Source organism: Poecile atricapillus, chromosome 3, assembly GCF_030490865.1.
Source record: "Poecile atricapillus isolate bPoeAtr1 chromosome 3, bPoeAtr1.hap1, whole genome shotgun sequence".
NCBI classification, from domain to species: domain Eukaryota; kingdom Metazoa; phylum Chordata; class Aves; order Passeriformes; family Paridae; genus Poecile; species Poecile atricapillus.
In genome coordinates this window covers 74,771,070-74,793,731 of record NC_081251.1, presented here as the reverse complement: position 1 = coordinate 74,793,731, position 22,662 = coordinate 74,771,070, and the positions used below count along the sequence as shown (strand labels likewise).

The 22,662-nt window shown below is 35.4% G+C and overlaps 1 protein-coding gene across 18 annotated transcripts in view; it reads left to right on the top strand.

Annotated features, from left to right (window-relative positions):
- Nucleotides 1-22,662, top strand: part of AFDN (afadin, adherens junction formation factor) — a 118,253-nt gene that overhangs the window by 35,994 nt on the left and 59,597 nt on the right. For 13 of the 18 annotated variants that reach the window (XM_058833907.1, XM_058833899.1, XM_058833900.1 and 10 more), the window contains exons 4-13: nt 1,419-1,582; nt 2,035-2,195; nt 3,177-3,334; nt 8,486-8,597; nt 9,015-9,182; nt 10,563-10,607; nt 15,434-15,528; nt 16,262-16,524; nt 18,037-18,106; nt 20,259-20,374. In XM_058833907.1, the coding sequence (XP_058689890.1) occupies nt 1,419-1,582; nt 2,035-2,195; nt 3,177-3,334; nt 8,486-8,597; nt 9,015-9,182; nt 10,563-10,607; nt 15,434-15,528; nt 16,262-16,524; nt 18,037-18,106; nt 20,259-20,374 (1,352 nt within the window). The remainder of the gene's footprint in view (nt 1-1,418; nt 1,583-2,034; nt 2,196-3,176; nt 3,335-8,485; nt 8,598-9,014; nt 9,183-10,562; nt 10,608-15,433; nt 15,529-16,261; nt 16,525-18,036; nt 18,107-20,258; nt 20,375-22,662) is intronic. The other 5 variants (XM_058833908.1, XM_058833911.1, XM_058833904.1 and 2 more) reach the window with 1 other exon arrangement.

The following is a 22,662-nucleotide window of genomic DNA, read 5'->3' as shown; positions in this document are numbered from 1 at the left end:
TGCTCATGACCTTCAATATCTGGAACAAATATTTTTAAATACTTAAAGTGCATCTTTGCAACACCGCATTTTTGTTATCTCTCTGGTGATGCTGTCATCCATGTAGCTATCTAGTACCTGGAGCATGTAATGCCCAGAGAACTTAAAGCTTGCTTTGTTCTATTATAATGACTTGAAAAATTCCTCAAATAGAGTACGGTGCCAAATACCAGGAGGTAATCTTACCTCTTGCAAAACTTTTAAAAGGGAATGCCAGGGGGAGTTAAAGAGCTAAAAATTATTACCTCCTTAGGTAACACTCTGTTTCTTTAAAAAAATTATGGAAGACTCTTTCCTTTTGTACAGGGTTTTTTGTTTTGGTTTGGTTTTGCTTTTTTGGTCGTTGATTATTTTTTTCTCTTACAAATGCAAAATGAATGAGCTGCCAACATCAGCTGTAGAAAACTTTACTTTAATATTAGCAATCTAAACATTAAATTAGATTAGTCTTTGGCTCCTGAAGTCGTGTAATTACGTATATTATATGTAGCTTGGTGTCCTGTAGCTATGGAAAACATGCTGTTCAGTGTGGGCTATCTTAAGGCAAATTTTTAATCTTGTGCTGAGCACTAAATTTCCTTTGCTTTTGGAATTAGAGCTTGTTAATTTTAGAAGCGCTTTGGGTATAGGTACGGGAGCTTGCACTGGGCTTTTGACTACAGGATACATCCATGTCACAGGGCAGAAGGGAAAGTTAATGATATCTTGCACTACACATACCAACCCTGCTATTCCTATTAATTTAATTAAGTGATTTGCAATCTTCCTTCTCCATGTTCTTCACTTCCTGATAGAAGTGAGAAAATCTGCATCTTCTTTTTCTCATGCTCTGTAATCTTCTCTACAGAAGGCAAATGAGTGGAGGATTACAGGTATCTTGTGTATGCAAGGAACAGGAATTGAAGAAGAGAACACCGGAATGACAACTTGGAAAAATACACCATTGGGGAAAAGTCCTCTGTAATGTTTTTCCTTCTGCAGTTATTCTTACCTGGTGCTCTAACACAGTTGCCTTGAAAGCAAATTAAGCACAGCATTGTTACAGAATATTTTTACGCAGAAGCAAAAATTTGTTTTGCAGTCTTCAGTTAATCTTTTGAGGCTAAGTAGATAGCAGGCATTACTCAAGTAAAATTCTGCACTTTGTTGAATAGAATCAGTTCATACCTTCTTTAGAACATGAGATTACATTTGTCTTCTCTGTGTTTTCCTCAAGAGCTTTAGTCCCATCACTGTGTAATGGAATGTTGTTACCTTGAGTGTTGGTTTTGGGTCAGTGATACTGTGTCTTAAACAGATTCATCTGTGAAGTTAAAACCAATACTAACTTTTCTTTGCATTGAAATTGATGGAAGCTGTTTTAAACTCATTTATTTCAGAAAGCTCAGAGTAATGGCCCTGAAAAACAGGAAAAAGAGGGAGTAATTCAGAATTTCAAGCGAACTCTGTCAAAAAAAGAAAAAAAAGAAAAAAAGAGGCGTGAAAAAGAGGCGTTGCGACAAGCGTCAGATAAAGATGATAGACTTCTTCACGGGGATGATATGTAAGTGGTTTAAACTTATTTTTTAAAACTTAAACGATAGTTGTTTTTAAGTGCATTTGCAAAAGAAAAAGTATGACTTGAAAGCACACGCTAATTCAGCTTTCCCATGCTTTGCAGTATTTGAAATCATAATAAAGTTAGGGGTATAATTTAAAGTATTTTTAATGCCTTTTCACCTTCCCCCATGTTTGAGAGGTAGAAGATCTCTTGTTTTCTTGGAAAACTAGCAACTAGCAGTCCTCAAATTATTTTTCTTACATCCGGTAAGCATGGGTATATGAACAGCATTAACCTTAACAAAAGTGAAATTCATGTAAAAACCATCTTACAATAACTTAAATGAGCTCCCATGTTTATGAATTCTAATGCTTTTTTATCCTATGTGAAGTAATAAGGATTATATGTATTTTAAGCTCTTAATGACATTCTTTTTATTTAAACTAACTTGACAGTGAGAATTTTCGCCTCGCAGCTGAGGTTTACAAAGATATGCCTGAGACCAGCTTCACTCGCACAATATCCAATCCTGAGGTGGTTATGAAACGGCGGCGACAGCAAAAACTAGAGAAGAGAATGCAGGAATTCCGCAGTTCTGATGGCAGACCAGACTCAGGTACTTGAAATTCTTCTGGTTAAGTTACAAGCAGTAAACTTTTTACCAGGAGAACATTCTTATGGCCAGCAATTCCTGTAAATTTGACTTTTGCTTTCTCCAACATTTTTTACACATGGCTAGTTTATCTGTGGTTTAACTGAATGAAGGATTTGTAGAGGTAGGATTCCACAGGTGGGTGTTCCGTGATGAGTGGGAGTCAGAGCTTTCAGTGGTGGGCAGACTGATGAGAGCAAGTATGCTCATTGAGATTGCTAACAGTGCTAAACTGGGAAAAAAGGAAGGATGGACTTAGACTGGCAAGCTGAGGAGGTTGGCTGAGATAACTGATAGTCATTGTACTAAGAAGAAGCTGAATGACCTGGGACAAAATTCAATCAGTAGCATAAATAAAGGATATGAAGGACTGATTGTTCTGCATAAAGGATTCTGGTAGATCTTGTGAATAATAGTGGTTAAGTATTTCTCATTCATGGGGTGGGGACATAACAACAGTGATTGTTTAGACACCATTAGAAAAGAACAAGTGAAGCAATGTTAGAACTGATAAAATCACAAATGATGTATCCTGTTCATGGAAGAGTAGTGAAGAAAGATTTAGAGGTTTAAAAACATTGTCTTGAGAGAAATCTTAAATGGACTTGTTAAAATAAGGGGAGGTAAGCACAGACTTCCTGTCAAGATTGGGAAGGTCTGTTCTTCAAGCAGTCATTGCCACTATTTAATTTTAACTTCTTGTTAAGCATGGTGAAACACTGGGAAAATGACTTCATTAGATAAATTACAGAAATATCAATGGAGATTTTTACCAATGGCAGAGATAAGTCTGTTTTGCTGATGTTATGTAATTTTTCTTGTATTAGTAGAGTAATGAAATTATTTCTGAAGGGCTTTGTTCTTATATTCTGTTAGAAATATAATAAATTGCCACACGTCTGTCTTATTCTCTGGTTGCATTGTTAATTCCATTTGGTTTCCAAGGTGGGACGCTGAGAATTTATGCAGACAGTTTAAAACCAAATATACCGTACAAGACAATCCTGCTGTCCACTACAGATACTGCAGACTTTGCAGTTATTGAAGCACTGGAAAAATATGGCCTGGAAAAAGAAAATCCCAAGGATTATTGTATTGCTCGTGTAAGTCACTAAAACACAATCTTCTCACATTTCATATTTGGTTGGGTTATTTTTCTTGCAGTAGTTCCAAGCTAAATAGAATGACTCAGTTCTGTGACTAACTCCCTCTCTTCCCCCCTCCCCACCCCTAAATCTAGCAGCCCCAGGAATTGTGAAGTGACATGTCAGGTTTTTTGGTTTTAAAACTTCAGTCTTCCAATCATACTAAATTACTGCTTATTGTATAGAAGAACATTAATACTGAAAACGGCGTATTTTTTCATTTGGCACTGTGGTTTTATACCACTAAGTGTGCTGGTGATTCACAGATGTATAAAATAATAGTTCATCCTGTGGATACCTAAACTTGTGCCCAAAACTATTTCCCTGAACCAAGAGTGTTCGCTCTGGAGTGGAAATGCTGAGGAAAGCTCCATTGTAAAAGGTGTATGTTGTGTGGTGTTTCCTTAAACCTTGCAGTGGTAGCTGACTCTCATTACAAACTCATTACAAAAAAAACAGTAAAGATTAAAGTGACACTCTTCAGAATTTAATTATTTTAGAAATTCCAAAGGAATTGCATAGAATTCTTTCTTAGAGGCATAGCTTTAATCAAGAAGTCCCATAGGCAGTACTGATTAAAGATCCCAAACTTCTATGTTGTCTTCTCAGGGAGGACAGTGAGGCTTGAAAATATTGATCCTTGCTTGAATCCAGTGTTTAATTGCTTTTTTGGCTATGACTTGTCTAATAAACTTGCATTTTTCACTCCTTAAAATGTTGAAAAAATGGGGGAAAATGTTCTCATGATATTGTTGGTTTGAGAGTATCATGGGCTACAGCAGAGGCACTGAGACTGAATTTGGAAGATAGTTTTACTTCATTCTGCTTAGCTCAGACTTACTATGATGTATTAAAAAATCTTTGAGTATTAGGGAATTTACAGGACTACTTGCACCTTTATCCAGGAAACTGTTAAAGTTACTCTTTTCACAGTGGTGGTGTTCCCCTTACATCCTATTTTCTGATCTTGTGTGTGGATGTTCAATGTAGAAAATAGTCTGGAAAATGTTGCTTTGATCTTTGGAAAGGTTAATGAAGTTATTGCTGCAAAAGAAATTGTTTTATGTTAGTTTTTTGGGAAGTACTTCTGGAAAATATTTCATGTTTTCTGATTAACACATCTTCATACAGTAAGTGCCTGAACTGATTGATAAAAGTTGTGTGCTTATGTTTACATTTGACATACATGAGTGGTCTTCACTGACTAATAGCAGATCTGTTTTTATAACTCTTAAGTGTAGCAGGCCTTATTTGCTCACAGTAAGTTGTTGTAATTAGCTAAAATCTGCTTGGCCATCCTCTGCTGATACAGTGCTTGGCTTTTAATATGTTGATTCTTTTATTGATGAAATTGAGTATTTTGAATCTACATCGTAAATCTACTTTTTCCCAGATATTTTATAAAGTTACTTTCCTTGCTTGAAACATTAAAATACCCAAGAATTAGCCTGATATGTCTTTAATCAATGTTACTTTTTTAATCAATGTTAATATTTTTTTGGAAACTCACAAATGCACCACTAAATTTGTCCAATGGCACTCCTTATACCAAAGTCTCATAGCTGTTCTCTGTCCCTGGTTTTGCTTTTTCCCCTGTTGTTCTGGCACTTTACAGTACTCTATGTAAGACAGGTCCTGTACTGTTCCTGTTCTTACACTTTAAGTTCAACTGTTATCAGTGGAACATGCAACTTCAGTTTCTTACTGGCTGGGATTTTGAAACGTTTTTTTTTCTTTGAGTGGCAGGTGCAGTATCTTCTTTGAAGATTTAAGCAGTTGACATTTACTTAACAATTAAGATGAATTTTAAGTTACAGGACAAGACCATTATAAGGCTTAAGTACCTGTAGTAAAGATCACTCCTGAAGTTTCAGTTGAAAGATGAATATTGTAAGACTTTTTCATAACTTATTTGACAACTTTTATTTTAAATAGCATTTTTCTATTGGTTATTTGCTTTCATACATTGGTTTGCAGTGTATCAAGCTGTGCCTTTATGCCTGGTTCTAAACTGCTTTTCTATGTAAGCAAATAAACACCAGTTCATTCCAATGTGTGTTTTGTTTGCTTGGTTTGAATTTCCCTGAGTAATGTGGGGTTCACTGCACATCTCTGAAGATGTCAAATTAATTAGACAGTCTTCCAAGCTACCTGTGCATATTCACTCAGGGCATTAGACTTCAGGCATGCAACAAACCAGTTAACTCTTGAAAGTAGAATCTTGATTAGACTTTTGTTTTTAGCATGCACTTATTTTTTACTTGAGGGTAAGACATAAATAACTTTTGGTAATGTCAAGCAAAAATATGCATTTCATGGTGAGTAGTTTTATTGGTTTTTTTAGGAAGTAGTTATTACAGACATAAGGCATTAAGTATTTTAGCAAGATTTGTTGAAGGGGTTTTGTGTTTTTTTTTGTGGTGTTGTTGCTGTTGTTTTCTTAGGTTTTGTTTTTTTGGGGTTGGTTTTTTTTTTTTTTGTTTTAGTAGGGACATGTGCAGAGCCTGTGTTCCCAGCTTGTAAAGAAAATTGTAGATTAATGAATCACATTAAGCAGTTATACTCAAACATACAGTATATATGATAGTTTTCACTTAAAAAACATTAAAATGACAGAAGAATTTATTGAAGACCTGTTGCAATATGGGGTGTTCTCATGTGAGACTTTTATTAAGGATGGGTCTGATAACTTGATCTCTATTAATTATCACAGGGGGCTTAACACTCCAAATACTTAGCTTCTCTTACTTGTTTATTTCAACAAAGGCTTTGAAAGTTAAGGCTGAAGTTGCTATGCTCTTCAATTAAATTTCTTACTTTGTATTTTCTGCTTGTTTCACTGCTTTTTAAATTAATAAATAATAGAATGGATTGACTCTATGATAATTTATGTATGCTTGTGAATACATTCATGATGAAGCAGAGAGTATTTTTCCAAATCTCAATTTTGTGTTTGTTTCTGTTTATAGACTGCTTCCAAAAGCTCGAGGTATTAGGCTGGTTTGACCCATCTCTATTTCCTGTGCTGTTGCAGAAATCGGGGAAATGTCTGTACTTGATATCAGCAGCCTGTAGAGATGAAAATTCACAGAAGCGTATTTAAGTGCATCTATTTCTAAGAACTCAGGCAAATCTGAACCCATTAGCCAAAACCTAATCATTATACAGACTTATTCCTATGCTTTTCCATTATTCTAAAATGTAGGAATTTCAGTTTTGTGGGTGGCACTGAGGCAGCGTTTGACATTTTCTAAAATGGCATCATAACAATTAGAAGCCTTCTGGCCCACAGGAGCTCAGATATCTGTGTTCTGTATCTTTCTACAGGTTAGAAAGATACTTTTTAAAGTGAGGGATGTCTAAGGTATCAGCTCATGCTTCCTGGGAGATGAGGTGAATGGTAACTGACTGGGAGGATTAGGGGAGCAGTGCTTTTGTGACCCCTCTTCTCTACCTTGTCTAGTTCACCACTGCTGCCCTTAAACCCAATACTGAGTATGGATGCTTATCCAAGTTCCATGGTAGAAGTAGTATCAGGTTCAAGTAGCATCTATGCATTTGTAGCACACCTGTTCCTCTGCATTTGGTTTTTCTTTGGTTTCCTCCCCAGTCCAGTATCAGGTCCTGGAATTGTATATATTTCGTGCTTTGTAACTAACTACCTTCTGTCTCAAGGGCTTTGGAATTTTAGGATTGTTGCTTGTTGAACATAGCTTGAAATAGTGTTTCCCTAATTATTCTGTATGTGTAATTGATTTTAAAATCTGAGATGTGAAATAGAGTAGTTTGGCAAGATAAGATTTGAGTGTAGATGTGTTTCTGCTTCCCTCTGGTTTATACATTTTAATGTTTTCCTTCTTTTATAATATCTTGTCTATTTGAAAATCTAATTAAAGATAATTTAATTAGTCCTATGTTTAGCCAAGTTTTGCATAGAAAATGGTTTAGGGATTACGTACTTTTGATCTTAAATGTAATTGTTTCCTGCTTGGAAGAAGATAAAAGGATGTTTGAGGTGGATCTGTGAGAACTTGGTTAACACAGAAATGGGTGTGGAAAGGAGGGAACAAATGAGAGTGGAAAGTCTCTAAAGGGCTACAGCGTAGTAGAGTGCTGTAGCCAATGACTGCATCACTTCAGAAGGTCTTACCTTGGTCATAGTTCAGAGATGGGAATAATTTGGAGTAGTTTGTTTAAAATAGAACTGTCTATAAATTTAAATAACATTGTTAGGATTATAAATGTGGGAGTACAATGTGTTTTATTTTATTTTTTGATTCAGCTTTGAAAGATCTGTCTTAATAACTGTAATACTGCCTGTCATTGTTACTTGTTCTTGATCTCTGTGGGGAGCAGTAATACATGAAATTACCGGCTGTCTCTTCTCTAAAATCAGTTTTCATGAACCAAGGTCTCCCCCTTCCTCTGCCTTGTAAGGATGTAGCTGTAAAAGGTATGAAAGGTCTGTAGTCCAAAAGTATGCTTGGTTTTGTTCCTTCTTAAAAGCTAGGCAGCATGAAGCAGTTGTGTGAAATGCTCCAGTTGTGCCCTTAGTACCTTGTGTAGATCAGGTAAATTTTGTGTAAGACAAGGATGCAGTGGGTATGACATAGTCTTTGCCAGCTTGTTGTGTCTTTTCTAAAGCTATATATATGTTATGTTAGCAGAATGGCATTAGCAAAATGAAAGGCTGATTCCAGTGTGTGAAATAATAATGGAAAGTTCAGGTATGTTTTTTGACTATCATCTCCAGAGATTTTTTTTTTTCCTTTTTTGTCTTAGCTGATGAGAAATTGAAATAATTTTTTCTTTTTACTGAAAGAAGATCTTGCCTACTTGAAGTGTAACTTGCTTTTCTTTGCCTTTTAGACTTATTTGGTGTTCTGGGAAGTGTGATTTAACTGTAGCAAGAGGCAAGAGAGGAGTGTTAGAAAATCTTGGAAAGCAAAATGCATTCCAAGTTACTGAATTCTTTATTTACTATTTACTTATTTACAAGGTCTTATCTCTTGTTATAAACAACACATGCAAAAAAGTTATCAGAGAATAATACCCCTGAATGTTCAAATTCTCCACTAACAGCTCTGAAAACTGATAATTCTTTTTTAGGTCATGCTGCCTCCTGGTGCTCAGCACTCTGATGATAAAGGTGCTAAAGAAACTATCCTTGATGATGATGAGTGTCCACTGCAAATATTCAGGGAGTGGCCTAGTGATAAAGGTATGTCAGAAAACCTTCAAGATATCTTTGTGCCTTGGGTTGTTATGCATGTTGTGGAACCTCTGTAAAGGAAGAAATTGTTAATTATATTTTAGTGTGTTTTGGTTTTGGGCACTTAAAATGCTATGGAGAGTTATTAGAGTTATTTACTGTTTCATTATGCACTGTTTGTAGTATTGCATCATTAGGTAGTAGAAAGGTTTTGCATTTTATCCTGAAGTTTCTAAATTATTCACTATACTGAAGTATGCTTTTAATCTGTGTGTAGTTATTTTTAAGTTAAAACTTTTTTAAAGAAGGGACAGGAACCTAGTAAACTAAAAGTAATCTTACGGGACACTTGCAGATTAATAGATATTGGCTATGGGCTTATTCACTGGTAGTGTGACTCAAAGCATGTATAATACTGTGTTTTAGGAATACTGGTCTTTCAGTTGAAAAGACGGCCTCCTGATTATGTCCCAAAGAAAACCAGGAAGATAACTGATGGAAAGCCTTTAAAGGGGAAGGAAAGAATTGATGGGTCTGGCTATGGCTCTTGCCTTCCTCCTGAGAAACTACCATACCTGGTAGAATTAAGCCCAGGTAAGAATTCTGGTTATCTAATAGGCTAAATTACATTATTATATAGTCATTTGGAGTTTTCAAAAATAAGACATTCTTTTTAAGCACAAGGAACTCTGTGTGGCAGGGAGTCTATGCCACATGAGTTGTTCTTCTGACATCAGATTCTGAATTGGAGGTAACAATTCTAAAGCTAGAGATGCATATTGCTGTAATACCAAAATCTTAGCAGCAAATGTTGGGAGTGAAAAAAAGGGGAGAAATTATTTACTAAGCTTAAATCTGATCTGCTTTACATTCATAAGTACACTATAGCATACCTGGTATTTGACAGTGCCATATGTGGAAAATCACATTTTTTAACAGGACAAGAATATGAATTTTTAAATCAAACTTGGGTGTTAAACATTTTTCAGCCTATATGGAACTTTCAAATCACTAGCAAGGCAGAGTTTTATTTTTGCATAATTAGAACTTGCTGGGTTTTAGTAATTAATTTTATGACCTAGGAACAGCCGGGGGGGATTGATTGTATATAGCACAACTACCAATAAAACATACACAACTTATGCTCTTAATTTCTGTCATCCTCATGTTTATAGATTTGGATATAGACTTTTATTTCTGGTGATTGAGTTACATACAGCTCCTTTTCCTGTTAAAGATAACTTGAGTACACTCAGGTATTCAAGTAAGTGTTGCAGTTTGAAGTTTGGTTGTGTAGCTTTTGGGAAGCAAGGTTGAAAATCAGTGCTGAAACCTTTGCTGGATCAGAACTGCATAAAAAAGGTTACATTTGTGGTCAAATAGTGTGGGGTTTTTTTTGTTAGTTTTAAATCCAGATTAAATTATCAGTGCACAGAATATATGAAGCGCACTGTCATGTTCTACAGGTTGAGGTTTGGTTTGCATATTAATATTTTGGGTTCTTTTAATTGTGCTGTTGATTTCTTTTCTTGTTCTCTTACTCTTCATGGGATTTGGTGCTTTATCATTAAAATGTTGTGCTCGGGCAGCAGCGCGAGACACCCGTTAATTGAGAGAATAAACCTAGTCTGAAGTGCCACAGGTGTCAGTGCCGTGTGCTGAGCTTCACACATGGCCTGTGGAACTGACCTGTTGTCCATGTTTTTCTTCTAACAGCTTGTTGTCACTTCTCTAAACAATAAGGATTGTATCATTCACTAGTTTTGTAGTACTGATGTCTTTATATTCCACACAGTTCCTAAAGTTGACAGAGTTTAATGAACTTCATCCTTATAAATTGAATAGGTGTTGTCTGGCTATGGTTTCACCCTTTCCTGTCTTTTCTTTTCTTGCCCTCCTCCGCATGTTCTGCATGGTATCTGTCCTGCTGGTGCTGCCTTCACCTGGGTCCTCTGCATGTGTTTCTAACCCCAGGGAGAAGGAATCACTTTGCCTACTACAACTATCACGCTTACGAAGGTAACACTGTATTTGATACTGTTCTCTCATTAGTCACTAAAAACTTCTCCAACTGTAAATCTAGTGTTTCTTTATGACAAATGAAGGACTATCTTATTTATCTCAAGGTTTTTTTTCCAAGGGACTGCTTCTGTGAAGTAGCTAGGTTTTGTCAGCTGCCATTTAATTATTTGGTCTGTTAACAAACATCAGATAGATCATGAATATGCTGTTATCCAAAGAATTCAACCTTCCAGCTATGGTTAACAGCTACATTTCAGAGGGGGGTTTACGAGTAATGTTGTAATAGAGCTAAAAGTTCTTTGATCCATCTGCTTGCAGAATTCATAGTTAAAATGGTTACTGAAAAAAGAATAATAATATGGAACTTAACTGTCCTTTTCAGTATTTGACTGTGTTGATGCAGTGGATGAAATCTGTGATGATTTTTATGTGAAATAGTGTTTGAACCCCTGGGAAAATGACCTCACTTTCTACTCCGTGGTGTTCCATATCATCCTTTGGTATTTCTGCTGCCTGCTTTGTCTGACATTTAGTGGTGTATATCAAAGATGTAGACTTTAGACAGTAGAGACTTGTTCAGTTTTTTTTATAGTGTTTGAAATTGGTAGCCTAATGTACAAATCATTATGGATCTTTAATTCTCCTCAGTTTAGAGTAACGTACAGATGTGTTCTGGTTTGACCAAATAGACAAGAATACAAAGCCATTTTCATTGTGAAATGTCTACCAAAATATTTTTTCTTTTCTTTTTTTCCTGTTCCCTCACTTTATTTTCTAGACTGCTATAGAAGAGCTACATGTAGTAGTCCGTGTTGCTCACCTTTTCCTTTATGGTTGTGGAGTGCAATACTGCGGTTTAAAGAACTGTCTTCAAGCTTGTGTCCTGTGCTCAATTATGTGAATGGAATTCAGACTTACATTTTGTTAATGTTGTTATTCCAGAGAGCAGAAAGGTTTCATAGAGTGGGCTGAACCAAAAATCAAAGTCATGGATGGGCTCTGCAGGAACACTTGGCCATTAACTAGAAAGATTGTTATTTGGTTGCATGTCACTGGGGGAAAAAAAAAAAAAAGTTTTAAAAATCTTTATCTCACTGTGTGAAAAACAGTCTACTCTAGAGTCAGACTGTATCTTTGGAAAAAAAAAGCACTTTAGGATACTTGTATTTATTACAGAAATAACTCCAGTAGAAATGTTCTCCTGTCAGAACAGAGGCTGTTTATATTTTTGCAGAAGAACCTAGCAGACTCACTTTCATGCCCTGTGCAATTGCACAAATTCAGTAAGTTTGCTAGTGAAGTATGTCCAGTTTTTCCACTTCTCCACAGCTGCTGATGTTGCTGTTTGTACAATTGTTTCATTGACTGAAGATTAGACTCTGTATGGTAGAGGATGCACTACAGTAGCTTCTGGCTGTACATGTGGGAGTCAGCAATTGTCTCTGTATCCAAGTCATGTGAATGAACCAGTAAACTGAGATGAATCTGATAGTAATAAAAATAGACTGGATGGACTGAAATGACATTCAGCAGCACTTTGAATAGCTGATTCCATCTGTATTATCTGTGAATATGACTTTTGATGAGTTCAGGGATGTTAATAACTTCAGTTGTACAATCATAGAATTTAAAGGCTGAGAAAAATGGCAAACTCCTTCCTATTTTTTCAGATGTTAGCCCCAGGTCCTACAAGCCTGAAATTAAAATTACAAAGCATAAATAAAAAATAAAAAGGCAAACCCATAAGGCTTTTTTCCTTGCATCATCACAAAAAAGAGCAACCTTGAGTTGTAGAACAGATAGCAGTGGGAGATACGGAGGACATGGAGGTATAACAATTTGGAGAGAAGAATTGCAGAAGGTTGGAGAAGTGGAAAGCCTTGGCCAGGATGTTTTCCTGGCCAACTTCCTTTCTGAGAGCAGAACTGCACTATGGCATGCGTAACATTTTTGCGCATGAGTTTGAAGGAGCTTTACAGGAGCTCTACAGTAAAAAAAAAAGTTTACTATTGGCTTCTGCTGGAAGTGCACATCTAGTCTGAAATTTAATAGTAGAATTACCCCTGAATTTGGTATGGTATTTCAGATCTGCCCAACCATCTCCTAAGCTTATTAGTGCTTTAAACCCTTAGTAGTTAGGAACTTGTACAGGAAATATGCTTTTTAAGTGTAGACTTGACTAGTTTTAACTCAATAGGTAAAGTCCATTGTGTGATCATTTTTGTTCAGCTTTGTGCTTACTTGTTTTCTTTGAGCTAATATTCGTCATTTTGTCTGATCTGGTGCTAAGTCAGTCCTATTTCCCAGCATTCTTATAGGCATTGGACTAATGAAATCAATTGAAGTTATGATTTTCAAAGTGGAGTAGGATTCACCACCTTTTAGTGGTGAAGTAACACATTTCAAATATATATCCATGAAGGGCAGCCTGTGTTGTTGTGGTTTTTTTCTATTGTTTAAAAAATACATGTTTGTGTTACAGACCACTGACTTGACGTCCTTACAATGAGTATTCACTTCTGTTCACTACAGAATGAAATTACTATTTGAAGTGTAAATGGTGACTCTTAAGTGCAGAAACCAAATAATGAAATCTCTTTGTATTGCATCCTTTGCTATGATCAGCCTTTGTGGACTGTCATGGCCTGGGGAGTAGATCCTTTGCCATAGGCACAGCAGAATAGGTATCCTACTGCAGCGAGTTATAAGGGATTCATTCCAAATACCATTTAGGGGAGGTTCCAGCTGTTAAAAAACAGGAAATATGCTTTACGTTGTAGTATAACACAACCGTCCTTCCCTCAAGTGTCTCTCCCCTAGAACAAAAAGACCTTTCATCCTTCTCAGGATTTGTAGTAATCTTCAAGATTAAGATACCTTTTACTGTAGAAATTGGCTCTTATAACTGATGGAGTATAACAAATAACCCAAATAACTTTAAATAACTCCTTAAAATTTTCTCATTTTTTGTGGAAGAAAAAAGTTGCATTAGTATCTAGTCCTGTGGTTTTAATACAAGGTGTTTTCCTTGCTATAATGGACACTGCAGAGAAACAAAGATCTTAATTTGTGTTAGCAGAAACATTGTGATACTAATATACATTTCTTGAGTAATTGTTGTTTGAAACCACACACGTGGGTGCTGGTTTTACCGAACTAGGATGTGGGTAGGAGGAGGAAATACTTGTTTTTTGGATTCATAAATAAATAAATGAAGGAGCTACTCCAGGTTTTGATGTGTAAGTTGTGGGGAGACATAATAAAAACTAATGGGATTTGGTGTAAGCATTCAGATGCATTCAGTAATCTATTACATGTCTGCATTTAGTGATACCGAAGAAATTTTATGGCTGCATCTGATTTAGCATTGTTAAGTATTTAAAATTGCACATGATTCAAATTGCTGAAGGCATTGTACTAGCATTATCTTTTTTGGGCTACTGTGATATTAAATGTGTGCCTCTCTAGACTCAAATACAGAGATTTTATAGGAGGTTTATCCTTCTACCTGGAAGATGTTTAGACGGATGAATGGTCTTATGATTAATGCTTCTTTTGTGATGGATGGCATTTTGCATATTGCTATAGTATCAGCACTTAACTTCAGTATTTACAGTACCAGTCTATGGACTAACTGTGCATGGTGTCTTTATGTCCCAGTAACATCGCAACAACCCCAGGAGAAGCTTATTAATAACTACCATTTTATGGTTAATTGGTTTTGCATTCTGATTTTAATAAACAGATTCTGGGAGTTTACAACTAGATTTATGGAGCTTCTGATTATATTGACTTTCAGTTAAAAATTTGAGGATAACTAGTAGCTTACTGCCAGACAGTATCAATATATATGCCATGGCTTTGATAATAGTCCCTAATGCTTTTTTGGAGATGACTTGAAATCAGTGTTCATTTCCACATTTTGTCTTGCATCCTCTCTTTTTTACAACTTCGCTTTGGAGCAGAGATTGGAGAGAAGTTAGAAATGACAGTGTTACTTCAATTTCTGCTCATATTTAAAGTTAGAGGATTTTCTGGGAAGTGGAGAGGATTTATGTGTATGCCAAAGTCCATTTGTGTTAGCCTGTGAAGGCACCAGCTAAATTGTGTACACTTTTTATGTCCAGTGGATCTTGGGAAATTTTAATTTGGACAGTATGTATTTCTGAGGGGAGTAGGAAGTTGGACTTTATTTTTTGCCTCATTTTCTGTGAGATGAAAATATAGTTTGGTGGAACTATAAAGATAAGGCCAGAAGTGCTAAAGTCCTATATATTTAGACTAAAGCTGTCAAAGGTAAATGTTTTGTAGGGTTGTCTTTCAATATTGCTGTAGTTCAGTATCTGATGAATTAAAACTAGTTTGGTACAGTGGATGAGTTGACAACAGATATTGCTGATAAATGTGTGCTTTAGTAAGATGAGTATATACTGTTAATGTGGGGATCTGCAGGTATTTTATTTTCCTTATCTTCTAAACACATACACATACAAAATCTTAAAGATTTACAAAAACTGTTGTATTGCTTAAATTACTAAGGAAATAGAAAAGGTTTTTCACTATGTGTTCAGAATAGTAGTTCTTGATTACTTTGTTCTTTGCATTTGTAGTAAACAGCTGCTTCAAGTATGCTTTCTCTACTTTCAAGGTTCTTACATTATGAGGAACAGCCAAGTTCTCAGCAATCTTGAAAGAACGTCACTCGGGTTTTCTTTTTTTGTGAACATTGCTATTCTGAACTAAGTTGCAGTAAATGTAGAAATACTGTGTGAATATTTGAACTTTATTAACTTGCAAATTAATATTTGTCGCTTGCTGTACAGATGGTTCTGACTCCAGAGATAAGCCAAAGCTCTATCGTCTACAATTAAGTGTCACTGAAGTTGGAACCGAAAAATTTGATGACAATTCCATTCAGGTATGGAGAAAAGCAGACTCATATTACAGCACTGATCTGATCTCTAGTGTGTTATGTGTCATTGTGGAATCTAATAAAATATGCTGTAAAAACCCTTCAAAGCTTGAAGGGTAATATATTGCTAAAATTTTGTATTAATGGTCGTTACTGTTTTAATTGACTTCTACTCTTGATCTAAGTGAAGGGTTTTATTATTTTAAGTCAACTTTTTATTATTTAAGGACTTTATTATTTAAAATGGAGTTTTCCTTTTTGTCAAGGGGTCAAATAGTGCATATCAGTGTTATTGTAACTGTGTAATGGCTTTCTTAATCCCATTGAGGTACAATTTCTTAAGAGCATAAAACAAGCATATTTGTATGAAATTCATTCCAGGGAGTCTCTTACAGTACCCTGGATCCGTAGCAGCGCATTTACTTGATTTACAATTATTTGCATAGTGAGAGTTTGTATAAAACAGCAAGTGGAAGTAAACAGTATATGACCAAAACAGTGAAAAATATTTCATTAAGGGATGTCTGCTGCACATGTTAGTTAAATGTGTGTTTTATTATTCTTGTTGCATTGAAAAATGAGGTGAAACTCACTGATTTTGTACCCCTCATCTCTGTAAATTCATAATCAAGCAACGTTAAATAACTAGTTTGTAAATAGGGGAAGATACATCTTAGTCTTTGTTTTTTATTTCTGCTGCTGTATAATTTAATTCATTCTTTGTTAATTTTATTCCCAGTTATTTGGTCCGGGAATTCAGCCTCATCACTGTGACCTCACTAATATGGATGGAGTTGTCACTGTAACCCCGAGAAGCATTGATGCTGAAACGTATGTGGAAGGTCAGCGTATTTCAGAAACCACCATGCTGCAAAGTGGAATGAAGGTTCAGTTTGGGTCTTCTCACGTATTTAAGTTTGTGGATCCTACTCAGGACCATATTATTTCCAAAAGATCTACTGACACAAGTCTTATGGTCAAAGGTCCGAGACACAAAACTGGGTGAGTAAAATTGTTTTTCATTCTTCTGAGGTTAGAAGGGGAGCCTTGGGAAAAAATACAGAGTCAGAGCATTATAAATGGGCAGGGACTGGTGTGTGAACTCATTTGAAAGATTAAGTATATAATTTTAATACTTGAGCTCCACCTTGTGATTTTATGTAGGATTAGCAAGTGTCTTTTTCATTATGAAGTATTCAAGTTTTCCTCATGCTCACTTCTGTGTGAAAAACACTATAATGCCTCATTTTCATGTATTTCACAGTTCATCCATGATCCAGGAAAAGTCAAGAAGTTGCTGAATGTTCTCAGAGAGTCTGGTTTTTGTTTTTTCTCAGATAATAACTTTCAAAATTCCACTAAAAGGAGTTTGAAATGAAGCAGTCATTAAATGAGTCTGTTAAGATAGGGAACTGCATGTCTCAATATGAAAACTACTTTTTATAGTGTGATTACTTACCCACTAGTTTCTGTGTTGCAAGGACTGACAGTACGGAAGTCTACCCTGCAGTTTCTCATTCATATTTTTGATAGGTGCATAATAAAAATACTGATCATAGATGCTGTGACTCATAGGGGTTTTGTTCAGTGACTATAGAAAGACTCAGAAGAAACAATTTCAAAATCAGTTTGTGTAGTAGGGATAAAAAACCCAACATCCTATTTTCCATCTTCTCTGGGTCCAAACAAGCCTATTATTCTTAATAAACACATTATTATATAATATAATGTCATTTAGAAAAGTAACAAATTGGCTTGGAGATGAGTGAAAGATACCTAGGAAAAGAAGCTTATCTGCTGAGTTAATATAGATATATGCTTTAACCACTTTTATTTTTTCTCCACTGTATTTTCTTATGGAAGGGCACTGTGCTTTTTGTAGGCCCTGTCTGCAGTAAGACCTCCAGCTATGTGGCTGTCATGTAATATTCCTGCTTAAATCTTGAGTTCATTTTGCATTTACCCTGTCGATCAATAAATAAGTGCTCTTGCAGATTTGCAGTGCTGGAAAGCACTGTATTGCTGCAGAGCTTTATCTGGACAATAAGATCTATCGCAAAGGGCTGTTGCAGCTTGAACAATCAAATTTTTTTTTTTTAATCTTTAGAATAAGGAGGTAGTAATATACATTACTATGATTTATGAATTATTTACATTATACTGTACATTTAATACTAAAGAGTTGAGTAAAAAATTGTAGCTAGTCTTCTGTAGTGAATGTGATGCCATGAACATGTTTTATGTGTATTATGTATATGTGTATTTATATTTTCTCACTTGACTGGGAAGAAATCAGCTAAGAATCTTCTTTTGAAAATGAAATTATGAGTTTAAATATTTTTAGATTTTATTAATGTGAAGAACTAATACAGTATTAAAAAAGGTAATATTAACTGGACTCATGGTATAAACCTTAAATTTTAATTCACTAATTTTAGTTACTCTGTTCCTTGTTTGTTAAATGTTTAACAACATTTCCAATATGTTTTAGAAATTATATTATCTTGCTTATAGAGCTGTCCAGGAAACCACATTTGATCTGGAGGGAGATATTCACAGTGGAACAGCATTACCAGCAAGCAAGGTATTGTATTATGACTGAGTTAGCAATAAAAAAGAGCACGTATGAGTTAAATCAAAATTACAACATCAGTAATATTTGGGGTAGTGTGGCCAATTTATCAGTCTCCCCAGCTGTTTTCATTGTGGATGGGGTCAGATATTATATCTGTTATTATTTTATATTTGGGTTGTTTTTTTTCCCCCCTAAAACTCTTTTGTTTAATTTTTTATTGGTGTTGGGCATGCATCTCATGCCAAGACTAGTAACATTTTTTAGGAAGGGGAACTCCAAACCTGAAGTAGTTTCTCCCCAAATTGACCTACAGAAAGCAGATTACATGCAGGTATTGATTCTTGTAACTGGTACATTGTTACCTTGTGTATGTAACATATGGTTGTTGTCATTTGTGATGGGGTAAATAAATGTTTTATATAAAATGTGAAAGGGTGTTCAATTTTAGTTTAACTAGGCTTTTAAAATTTAATGGATGTGACTTTAGACTTCAATAGAGCTCCTGTACACACATTGACTAAACAAACTGTCTCTGCAGTCACAATTATAAACATTTTATGAGGTGATAATCTTTTCTTGCTTTCTTTCTGCACTTTCTGTTAATAGATTTTCTTTCAGAATTGCATTTTCCAAGAGCAAACAAATAGAGTAAATGACACAATAGTTAATGCCTTACTTACTATGATCACACGCCTCAGATGAAATGAGAGAATGAATTATTTCAGCAGTATGAAATGGAGTAATCTTCCCAGAACTGCATTCCCTTTTATGATTTATTTCTACTTCTACAAAACTGAAATACTTGTAAATATTTAGTGATATTAATGCAGCAGTGTAGGTATTAATAACTCTGATGGCTTTTGAAATTATTTTTAGTCTTATTTGTTTTCCTACCACAGACTTTTAATTCAGTTTCTCTCTTTGTAGCAACAGATAATGTTTTCTTTTATCTTACATGTGTTCTTTACCTACTTCTGATAGGAATTTTAGTGATATTTTAGAAGGAAGAACAGAAATTTTGTAGACTAATAAAATGTCTTAAAATTTCTAATAATAAGAATTTCTGGCTTTATTATATCGAATACTTCTTACCCTATGAACTATATATCCTATCTAATTCACAGTCATTAAAAAAGTACTTCTAGTGGACCTAGGGGTTAATGGGAAAGTTTAGTTTCTTTTTTAGTTGTACTGTTTGAGACTGTGTACAACATCTTGTTAAAACACTGGTGAATCACTCATTTACTAACGTTTGCTCTCTTCTAAGTTTGCTTTTCTGTTTGGAAAAGGGGTAACAGTAAGTTTAATGAAGGTTCTCTGAGATGTGGTGGTGAAAAGTGATTTAGTTCAAACTCTTGCTTTGAGATGCACTTATGCAGATGTTGGCAGGTTTTCCGATGTTGAAGCAAATTATTTAGTCCTAGAAATTTCTTACGAAATGTTGAAATACTTTATATTTTACTGATGTCTTGTTTTCTACTTTTCATGCTGAAAAGAATTGCTATTTATTTTGCTGCCTAAAGCAGCGTATTTGTCACATTCCTGATAGGTTTTGATTGAATTAGAAATCATAAATTAAAAGCTTCCTACTAAGGAGCGTGAGACACCAAAAGAAAACAAATTAAATGGTACATAAAAAAAATAACACCGTTTGAATTGCCCCTTCTTGTCTTGGAAATTTTGTACTGCCTGCCAGATCAGACTATCCTTGAGATCAGGATAAATTATATTATAGGTCAGTAGTGCAAACACTTGGAGCTATTGCAGAAGCAGAGGGAGGGAACATGACCAGTTTTAAATTTGTAAACACATTTAACTTTGTCTCTAATCTAAAGTTCCCAACTTATTCTGACCTTGCACTGATAGCTATGTAGCTTTTAATTAAAGATGTTTGAAAGCTGCATTATAAATTCTAGCAATGCATTAACAAAGCTGCTCCTAGCTGGCTGTTGCTGTATGTTGAATTGGAAGCAGGCTCTTCAGTGCTTCACTGTGGTGAAAACGCCTGCTGAGCTGTCGCTCTCTGTGCCATACTCCCTTCTTCTGTTTCCCCGTCTCTTTTCAAGCCTCAGACCTCAGCTTCATTTTAGTGCTGCTAGGCACAAATACTGGCTCATGCAGTGCTTGCATGCTAAGCACCTGTCCTGCTGTTTTGAATTAGAGCACCAGCAGGCTGGACGGTGACAGGACATCATCCGCATCCAGCACAGCCGAGCGAGGAATGGTGAAGCCGATGATTAGAATAGACCAGCAGGATTACCGCAGACAGGACAGCAGGTAGGAAATGTGGGATCCGTTACTTCTCAGAATGGAAAAAATGGATGTGTTTTTCCAGTAGATCAAGTGCTGTGTTAAAGTATTTTAAATGATCTGGTTTTCTGTAAAGAGAACAATATTTCCTTTGAGATGTCTCTCCAAATAAACCCCAGGATTAACCAAAGCAAAAAACTTCACAATACTTAAAAAATCCAAAAAAAATAATACTTTGCTTCAGTATTCTGTTATTTGTGGTTCTCCTTTTGTAAAGTCAGGCTGATAGTCATGTCACATCGTTGTTGATTTGTGGTTAGGCATGTCATATGAAATGAAAAGTACACTTACTTATAATTTTCATTTGTCAGTGGCAAGATGATGTGATTTACTCTGGAGAGTGAAATAACCAGGTCATTGCTATGTCTACTGTGCTGTTGTCAGCGGGTGTGGAGTCTCTGTCCTTGAAGATACTTAAAACCTGACTGGACCAGGGTAGTGAGCAACTTGCTCTTGTTGACCCTCTTTTGAGCAGGGAAGTTGGATCAGATGATCTCAAGAGTCTCCTATCACACCTCAGCAAATCAGTGAGAATGTGAATAGAATTTTTTTCGAATCTTTCAAAAAATAAAAGATTTATTTCTGTCTACATAAATCAACTTTTAAATTTAGATGAACAGCAGTGATAAATGGATGAAAGGTAAGGTAAATGTGCTGCAGGGTTAAAATGTGCAGTGATCCAAGTTGTAAAGCTTGCAGTATGAAGCTTTCTGTACCTTTAAATTGATATATTATTCACTAGAGAGAAAAGAGAGTTCCAAGATGTGAGTGTTAGGAAATAAATACAACCAAAAAGGGGCAGAAAATTGTGCTTCCACTTGAACTTGAATGTTCAAGGGTCCTATAGCAGGGACATTTTTTAATACTTTCAGTGAAGTTAGACTAGAATACAACTCAGTTCTACTCTCTTGTTAGACTGCCTGGTCATCTTCAGATTCTTTTTAGAATTTTATTCGGGTTGTGAAGATTTAACTCCTTCTTGAATTACTAGTATTTTAATTGTAATTTTCCTCATAAAAGATAACAAAGCCTCTTTTTGAACTTTTTATATCCTGTCAGAAGTTACTGAGGCTTCTGCTGTTAATATTTCTTGATCTATGCCTCTGTATGAAGTTTATTAAATTCCTATGAAGAGGATTATCTTGTGCTGTAGTTCTGTATTTCAAAAACACAGGGCCATCTGTGAGCTGTATCTTGGGTTCATTTGTTGGGGTTTTTTTAACTTCTTAAATTCCTTCTAAAGGGAGTATTCATATGCTAGTTTTTACAAAGGTTTTTTCACCATAGTTCCTGTGTGCAGAAAATATTTTCAGAGGCATCTAGATCACATTTAAATTTGTGATAACTACAGCCTCAGAGATCTTCATTATCAGCCCTGACATTGATGTTTTATTTCAGTATATGTCTTACATGTCTGTAGTATGTGTTGTGTATTATTTATCAAAATACAGCACTTCTGTCATGTGCTCTTTCTCAGATACATGCACTGTGTTCATGAGAATAACAAATTAGCAATGTCAGGATGTCAGATTAGGATGTCAGGACTTGACAAATTGGGCAATGAATTTGTCTGAATACATGGAATATACATGGATGTATTTTGTGGGCCTTTAGTTAGGTTTCCTCCAGGATACTCTGGTCTCATTTTGTGAACTGTAAGGACAGTAATTGTGAACTGCTTTATTAGTTTAAAAAATCAAAAATTCATCACTGGCAAGTTTCAGGTCCTTGTTACTGTACAACTTCCACCCCACACTGAATGTTTTTGTGGGTACTCTGTCTGTTCATCACTGCTCTATAAAGGTGAATAATAAGACAAATAATACTTTCTTCCAATAACTCACGGATTGGGTTGAAGACCAAAGATTAGAACTTGGCTGCCATGTTGTTTTTTTTTCATTTCTAGAAATAAGAATAATTGAGATCTGAAAACATAACTCCAGTTTACTTACTGAGTATGATTGTTCCGATTGTCATATGATTCTTGGAAATCAAACATAATGACTATTTAGTTAAGGATTGTGGTCATACATGCTCATGAGATAGCTGACTACAATTAACATGAGCAAACATATAATAAAAATGAGAAAAGATAATTTTTTGCCTTGGATACCTTTCAGGAGTCCTTCAAGATGTGTTTGGTTGGAAAAAGTAGGATGATATGTAAGTGGTGTTAAGTGAATGCAGATACTTACCTGATTCCTTGCTTTAGCATGCCTTAAAAATTTATACATAGCTAGTATTCTGACTTAAAC